The 9,468-nt window shown below is 32.4% G+C and overlaps 1 protein-coding gene across 1 annotated transcript in view; it reads right to left on the bottom strand.

Moving 5' to 3' along the window:
- LOC108908092 (zinc finger and BTB domain-containing protein 49) overlaps positions 1–9,468 on the bottom strand; it is a 191,739-nt gene that overhangs the window by 68,632 nt on the left and 113,639 nt on the right. The window contains exon 2 of the mRNA XM_018712014.2: positions 1,178–1,537. Coding sequence (XP_018567530.1) covers positions 1,178–1,517 — 340 coding nt within the window. The 5' untranslated portion in view covers positions 1,518–1,537. The remainder of the gene's footprint in view (positions 1–1,177; positions 1,538–9,468) is intronic.

Genomic DNA, 9,468 nt, shown 5'->3' on the forward strand with positions numbered 1-9,468 from the left:
CAAATCACGGGCCATTAGCCAGCCCTATCATAAAGTGTTAGATATAAGCTCTAGTGAAGTGCATCAAACCGCCCCTATAGTTATCAGAACTATATGAGCGTAGTGTTTACCTCTAGATATATATAATTATAAGAATTATATATACAAACTACCTAATCAACGGCTCTCATAGCCGCCTAAGCTCAAATATCAGAGATAGCGGGACGTATTGGCGCTTAAAGTCACTTTTCACCTATCTTTCCAATACCGATCCTATATCTCATATCATTCTAATCCAAATTCCCTTTGTTAGAGTCAAACCTCTCATACATCCTATCTAAAGGAAAGACAAGTTGTTACAAAATTAGATCGCGTCCTCTCACCTAGCCATGCCTAAGCGCAATTTTACCAGGTTAGCTACATCTCGAGCAGAGTCCAGCGCGACAGCGCGAGAAGCATATAATATGTCCAGAAACCCTGAGAGCCGCAACCAAATGGTAAGTGAAGCAACGGGAGATGAGGTACGACGACAAATATTTCATTTAAAGACAGCTGTCAAAATTTGAAGTTTCTATTATAACTCGAAGTTTAAAAACTTTTAATGAACGGGTTACGTGAAAAACCCTGTAGGCAGTTTATTAAGGTACTGGAGGATAAACATAGACTTATTTGCTACCTAAAATATAGAGCTCGCTTTAATATCTAAAAGAGTCCTGTTGTTTTATCATATTTTTTTGTTAGTACAAATTCTGAGAAAACAGATGTTTTATAAAATCTTACTTTATTACTCTCTCTCTAAAATTCTAAACTCGAAAAAAGATATATGTAGTCGTTCAACGAAAACAACTTTTAAATGACTATAGGCCGATGTTTAAACTTCCAAAAACAAAATACTATCTATTCTTAGCGATATTTATGCTTTAGGTGAAAAATAAGCCAACATTCTTTTTACCCCAAAAACATATGCATAATAAATTTCACTGAAATATATTAAAGAATTAAGTAACTACTTATAATTTACATAATGTAGTAAATTTACTTTGATGGTCTGTAACTTTTTAAGGAAACAAAATTGCACTAACTTGATCTAATTCGGTTGATTTTCATACTAGACCCATTCACTTATTGGTACTCTGTATATTTTACGATTATCTCCTAGAGACATAGTGATATAAGTACACTTAGATTTATAACCTACCTTTTACCTTAAGGCTTTCTGCAGTTTTAAGCAAAGCAGAAAGTTGACAGTATTCAACGTTAACTTCACCCTTATACATAAACTCTATAAGAGTTCGTAGCTCGGAAAAACGGACGTCTTTTAGGATAACTATCGGATGTCTGCTAGGGTGGTCAACAAAAAGTGTTTGAAAGTAAGAAGAACAGGCGGATAGTACTACTTTATGGGCGCGAATGGAATGGCCCTCCGAGCAGGCCAGAGTTACGTCCACTAGACTTTCGTCGCGAAGTAACTGACTAAACACTCCAAGAAGATTGCTTTGATGATTATTCCACCTCAAACAGTAATGCTCACTTCCCATCTCTCTGGACGCTGACCACTCTAAAAAAAAAAAGTTTGTATCAGTTATAGGTTACATAATTATATCCTATACTTGAAATACGTATTTATTTATTTATGAGCCAGACCAATATTATAGGTAGTTACGAACAAGATTAATGAAATAAAAAAAATCTAAATACAATTAAAGTTGCAGCAAACTACAGAAGTTAAAAAAGAAACAAAATAATCTTATTAAACAAAATTGTTAGCTATTGATAAGCATTAAGTATTCGAGTAATAAGAGAATTGCATATTATTTGTTCAATTAGGGATATACATATATGTAAAACATATAATAATAAAAATCTTTTACTGACAAATTTAATGATACCACATAATCCATGTCTACAATGGTTTATTGCCTATACAAGGTGTCCCGCATAAGAACCGACACAGGGCAGGTGCATGTAGGAGTGTCCAAAATATTGTAATTTAACCAAACTTATCTATATACAAAGTTGCACCCCTGAGGAGTTATTAGCCTCCAAAATGGGGCCCTAAATTTCGAAAAAAAATAATATCTTTGCAACACTTTACCGTAGAAGAACCAAATTTGGTACATGATTTAGGTTTATTACTGGCATTCTTTAATTATGATTTAAAGTTAATTGAAGCACTACAAGGTGTTCATTGGGGATGACTCACCCCTAAAATTGTACCGATTTTTTTTTCATTGACCGAATTGAAAAATAGTAATATTAATTCACAGCAGAATTTAATTCTAAATGTTTTTTTACTCTTTTTATATTTTAAAAAACTTTATGGTTTTCAAGAAAAACCGTACACTGACAATATTTTAACAATGTTCATTGGAAAATAGGCAAAAAGTTAGTAGTAGACTTTATCTTTCAAATTTGACAATTGGCCAAATAAATTTTACTTCACTTCTCTCCTAATTCTACAAAAAGAAAACAAGTACTTAGGTAGTTTTTAAATAAGCGAATATTGTATTAAGTAAAAAACACAAATAAATAACAAAAATAATAATTGATATATTTTTAACAACAATCAGAGGCAACTGTTGAAATAATAATTTAATTACCTACTAATTGACAAGTTTTAAAGATAAATTCATTGCGTACAACAACATTGTTGCAGATATATTAATTATTTTCGAAATTTAGGGTTCCACTTTGGGGGCTAATTAATATAGGTAAGTTTGGTTAAATTACAATATTCTGGACACCCCTACATGCACCTGCCCTGTGTCGGTTCTTATGCGAGACACCCTGTATAAAATCTTTATATTAAAGTTTTGAAAATTAAAATTACAGATTTCATCAACAAATCCAAGACTTGTGCAGATTTTAAACAATTAATTGGCAATCGCGACATATTAAGGAATACAGAGATATTCATGTACCCATATTTGTTTTACAAAATGAAACACCCTGTACATCTTTTTACTTACCCAAGTAAGTAAAACGATGTACATATCCAAATAAGTTTTCTTAGGATTGCAGTGACATGTTTGATTGGGATGTCTCTAATTTCTATATAGGCCAATCAATAGAGCATAAAATCAGTGATTTTGTGATAAAAATACTAGTAGCAAACGTTTGCTACTAGTATTTTTGTCACAAACAAAATCTCTATTGAGTGGCCAAATATTAAATATCTAACATATGCCCAAAAGTCTTAAGTATATACATACAGTGGGTGGCCAAATTATTAGGAACAGTACTCAGTTTCTTATATTTTCTAGTTTGACAGATTTTTTTTGAACAAACAGTTGGTTCTATAGGTTGTAGCTATTTTTTATTCAAAAGAGTGTATTATTAAGATCATAAAAACAACGAGTTACGTGGGTGAAACTATTAATTTCGTAAAAGCTATATATATGCGTCAATGGAAATCCGCTAAAATTAATCTTAGTATTTAGTGATGCACCCTTTGCCAGAAATAAAGCTTTTATGTCTCGAGGCATGCTCTCTATACAGACTTTACAATTCTGTTGGAGTTCGTCTCTGATGAGAATTTCAACCAATTGGTGCTTGGTGGTGATCACCTCATTAGCAATCGCCCGTTTGGTGAGTCCCCACATGTTCTCTATAGGGTTCATACCCAGTCAGGGCAAAATGGTAATGTTTTTTCGGCCAGGAACGCACTAACACTCCTGGCTTATGGCTCGGTGCCGAATCGTGCATAAAAATGAACTCGGCATCACCAGAGAACCATTCTTCGATATGTGGCAGTAGCCGGATTTTTTGTACTCGCTTGTACGGATCCTGCCTCATGATCCCCTCTACGATGTATAGGCGTCTTATGCCCTTTGCTGAAATCATAGACCATACCATGACACCAACCGGGTATTTAACCAGCACCACAAGGCAGTCTGGATGGAACTGCTCTCCCCAAGACGTCGTCGGAGAAATGAAGTTTTGTCGACCAAAATTTGAGATGCAGATTCGTCGGAAAATATTGAGATAATCACAAAAAAATATTTATTAACATTATTTTAATTAGTTGTTCTCATTCGAATGCAGTCAAAGGTGGTTTTTGGGTCGACAACGACCGATCAGGTTTTCTTCTGCCAATCACCTTTGGACTGTCATTTGGGAAATTACAATTCCTTCATTGTTTATTATGATAATTCTATACGAAATATCAATAACGTTTTGATAATTTGTAACAGGAAAAACTCACGAAAAAACGATTCAGAAATATTTTTTAGCATCTCACTGTAACAAAATTTTTTAACAAATTACCACCATATGAAGAGTAACCACACTTATCTGATAAATGATGCAGAATATCAGGTTGCCACTCAATAAAAATATTAATAACAGTACCAGCTGCAATACAAAATAAAAAAACATTGTGAAGACTTTGTTTTTTCAAAAAAAGAAATTGAACTAGAAACTTCATAAATATGAGTACTGTCCCTAATAATTAGGCCACCCACCTGTACGTGTTGGTTGATTAGAACAATTAGTACCTAATTCCTAGGTAACTAAATCCTTGTTCGACACAGGCTAAGAATGAACATAAGTGAGCTTTTTTATTGAGAAGAAAAATACCTAAAAATGTGTTCTAGACTGCATATTTTTCATAGTTATATGTTATGCTTTAGAAAATTGAATGTAGTAATCATAACTTGCAGTTATCGTTGTTTATTAACTCTTAAAAGTTTAGCTATTAAATGTTTAAAATCTTTCTTTGTTACATTTCTTTATAATACGGCAAATAATACATGATAATGGTATATCTGAGGTCGCAAAAATTTTTGGAAAACATAAACAAAAAAAACAAATAATGTTTAATAAATCATTATTTTAATTGGTGTTTATTGTTTCTGCTGTAGAAATAATGTTTTTTTATTTAAATTATATTAAACAATTAATTGAGTTATTTTCAATTACTATAAATTATTCTTGCGGATGTTCAAAAAATTTCCGAAAAATGTAAATAAAAAGGCAGCAAAATGGATTATGTGCTTTGGCAACATATTTTTATTACTTTTTTAAACCTTGCTAACCTGTAGATTGACAAGGAACAATATTTGATTAAGGTACAGCTTATTCTTTTAGTGAGTGGCAAATGAAAAATCGCGATGCCAAAAGATTATTTAATTGAAAAAATTAAAAATGAAAACTGAGAGGAAAACCGAACATATCTACAATTTATGCTGACCATTATGTACAGTAAACTCAATTAATTAATTACTTTTTTCAAATCGAGACCAATCGTATAGTATTTGAAGTTGAAAAAAAATGTAAATTTTATTATTTTGACCTTAGAAATTCCTAAGTCTTGTTCCATCCTTAATAAAATGCCGTATATATGTAATTATATCTAATTGGGCATTCAGTAAAGCACTGATCATATAAATAAAAATCATTCCTTTACAACACAATTATTTATATTACTCCTACTTTGTGTATTTTTAAAACATTTTTAAGCAAATAAAATCAGTAACTGATTATTAACGGTGGATTTCAGATGTGGGTCAATACACCTACTTAACATTTCACATAAAATTTTGGATATTTCTGGTAAAGCGTGAATAGTAATTATATTCAATATTCATACTGATCTTGTTAAATCTTCCATAATTGTACTATAGCGACATCTAGTACAAAGGTGCAGTAACTAAACCAAAAAGACTTTATTATACGAGTATGTATAAGTATAGAGAAATATTTCATTCGACTCTTCGCGACATCTTACGGTTAACAGCTGCACAAAGTGGGTGAGTGGTATCTTTAAGGAAAGCGTTGAAGATAAAATATTGTGGTTACTACATAATAAGCTATAGATGGCGATTGCGGTATAAATAAATCTAAATATGCAAAGTAAAATATGTACATTGACATTGTACAGGGTGAGCCAACGCTGTGGCAAAGTTGATTTATTGCTAGAATATAATTGACGCAAAATATTTCAAAACTGGCAAAAATCGGGTAAGGGGGCAAGAAATGCACATGTTAAAAATAATTTGACTTATACGGGGTGATTCGATTTCGGAGGGCTGACTAAAGTTGTATTTTTTAAATGGAACACCCTGTATTTGAGTGGATATTTATATTTTACATGGAATTATATAACTTTTTCGTTAGAGGTGGTCTACAATTAGCGGTTTCCGAGATATTAATATTTTAATATAAAAAGTGACATTTTCGGCGTTACACTTGATCGTTGCTTATATACTCGTTTTTTGATATAGGTACCATCTAAGCAATCGTAACACATATTGCACTAGATTCCCCGTAAATTCTGAAGTGCTCACTGTTTATAACTGTCATACAGGGTGTTCACAAAATTGTAACAAATATTATCTTTTCCAAAGGCAAAAGTTTTGTTATTTTCTAATGGAAGACCCTGTATTTTTAACGGGATGTGAAAGACCTTCTCAAAATCTACAACTTTCAAAATATGTGTTATATATCAGTTCCTCATATTTTACGATATTTTTCGTAAGAAGCATTGCTTAAAATGTACATTTTGCAGAAAAGAACAACGATCCTAAATTATGCAGCTTTCTTATTTTTTTTTTTTGAATTTTTAGTGAACGATATATCTTTTATATGATAGGAAAATATATAAAACAAAGTTTTATTGTGTTACAATATATGTTCAAAAATATTTCCTCTTTCTCGAATACATGAGTTAATTTGGCGAACGATATAAATGTGAAGCTTGTCTTATTCTATTTATCATATCCCCACGAGTAGTTGGTGGCTTTCTATATAACCTGTCTTCTACAAAGCCCCCCCCACAACAAAAGTCAAGTGGTGTAAGGTCATATGATTTAGGAGGCCATGACAGTGGCCCACTTCGACCAATCTGTCTATTACGATCAATTTCATTAAGGAGGTATATCGGGGTCCGAGGGAAGTGAGGAGCGCAGGGGGCTCCTATGCTTTTCTTATAGGACTAAAACCCGCTGCCAATTTGAAAAAATTAAATTCAATTGAAATTATTTCCGATGAACAATATCTATATAGCAAAGAAATCTACTCATATGCACATAGCATACATATTGACTAATTAACAACATAAAAATATCATATTTAAGTAGTTTTAAATTATATTTAATGAACGCATAAAGACTATGAAGATGTGGCAACAGCGCTAATAATTGACTAGCAGTTGTACACACTGCGAACTTACAGACCTCGGACATCGAAGATATTGCGCGTCAAATTCGGGTAAAGATGCGTACGCATTCAAAAATGTATTATGTGTAAATTATGTACAATATAATTATTATATATAGCAAATATATCGTATTATCCTCGCGAAGATTTGTATCCTTTATTTAAAATCCGTAAATTATGTGAACTGGTAAAACAACGAGAATTATGTTAATTTAGTTCTAAAGAAATGAAATGACACTCGCGCCCATCTCTCGTCCAAGTCAAAGAAAATGTTGGATGCAATTTTGAAGGTTCTGTGATAGAAATTACATTATTACTCACTATTCACTGTTCGTGTTTTTAATCTCTATTTTAGTAATGTTACAAAAGTTTTGCAACTATAACTATTTTTTTAGATATAAAGTTTGCTGAGAAATATTTATGTTTATGATTTAACCAAACTTGCTTAAACGGAAAATGTTGCAAAAAAGTTACAGGGTGTTAAAGTTTCTTTTTTTATTTCTTGTTTTCTCCTTAACTCAGAACCGAGTTAACCGATTTGAGCAAAAGTATGCAGTAACTACAACTCCTACTGAAACTTTTTTGTACGTTCCAATTTTTACATGCAACTATCATAAACAGGTAGACAATTTTATTCTACACAAAAAATATGTACCTATCAAAAGTCGATTACGATCGGTTATAAAGTTATTACAGACAATATTTATTAACACATACCCTATATTTTTGGGAAATAACCACGTATCCATAACAACATGACAATTTCGATGTCACTGTCAAGATTGTATTTTGCAAAAGATTGTTTCTGAAAATGCCTCGTCACAATGAATTTACGAATTATGAAATGAGAGACACCATAATGGTATATGTACAGGAACATTTTAGTGGACGCGCTGCTAAGACAACATATCAAGATCTTTATCCGAATCGCAGACAACCTTCTCATACATTGTTTCCTTCTTTATTTATTTACCGGCTTAGGAGAAACTGAGAACTTTCGGTCTAATGAACGAAATGGAAGGTACGTTCAGGGAAAGGTACAAAACGAAGAACAAATTGTAGAAAGAGTAGAAGAAAATCCTGAAATTAGTATTCGTCGTTTGTCAGCAGTCACAGGAGTTGGGCGCAAAACCATTTTAACTATATTTCACATGCAGCAGTTACAATGTTTCCATTTTCACCCTGTACAAAATTTGCTTGAACCAGACTGCCCGCCGATATTAACATTTTGCGAAAGATTTCTCCAGTTACATAACAGGGATCACACTTTTCTCGGGAGAACTGCCTTTACACGTAAAGAATTGGAAAAACTCTCAAGAAGAAAATACACACGCAATAAAAAAGCATCACTTTCAACATGAATTTTCAGTTAACGCCTGGTGCGGGATTATAGGAAATTTTATTTTGGAGCCTATTGATCTACCTGCAAAGTTGAACAGCCAAAATTATTTGGAATTCGTTCGGAAAGAACTTCCTGGGGCTCTCGGAAAAAGTACCCATTAATACTAGACGACAAATGTGGTTCATGCACGATGGTGTCCTGCTCATTACAGCCATTTGGTGCAAGATTATTTAAATCAAGCATTTCCAAACCGTGGGATTGGTCGCGGTAGTGACTTTCTTTGGCCTTCTCGCTGTCCGGATTTTAATCCGTTAGACATTTACTTTTGGGGTCATTTGAAAGGAATTGTTTACAACTCCGTGACACCTAATATAGGAGAAGAACTTTGGGATAGAATAAAAGACGCCGTATGACAAGTTAGACGAACGTATAATACGTTTCCTATTCTCAATAGTTTCATAAAATGTTTGAGGAAACGTGTTGAAGAGAATGGGGGACAGGTAGAACATTTATTAGTAGACTTTTTATTACTGCCACCTTTCAGTTTATTATGTTATTAATTATGTTATTGTATAATCGTATATCCACGGAGATTTTTGGCTTTTTGACTTTCAAATATCACTAGAAATGAAAATTTTTCTATGCGCATAAAAAAAACGTGGGCTTAACTTTTGGCGGCACAATATGTTACAAAAATTCGAAAAATGTCATATTTTTCTTCCTATTTAATTATGTATCTTTTCAAGAGTTGATTTTAGGCGAAAATGGAAGAGGAAAAAATGTTTGCAATTAAATTTTTTACAAAACATGTCTAGTTACAAATCAAATGAATCATGATTATTATGGTAAAAATCGAAAAAATCGCAAAAATGGGGTTAAAAAACAATACTTTTTAGGGAATTTTTTTGGGGTAATTCAATTGGGTATAGGACCTTTATACTTGGTTAAAAAAAACTTCATGTTATGTAGAATTATCACACCAAATTTCA

Source organism: Anoplophora glabripennis, unplaced genomic scaffold (genome assembly GCF_000390285.2).
Source record: "Anoplophora glabripennis isolate ALB-LARVAE unplaced genomic scaffold, Agla_2.0 scaffold439, whole genome shotgun sequence".
NCBI classification, from domain to species: Eukaryota; Metazoa; Arthropoda; class Insecta; order Coleoptera; family Cerambycidae; genus Anoplophora; species Anoplophora glabripennis.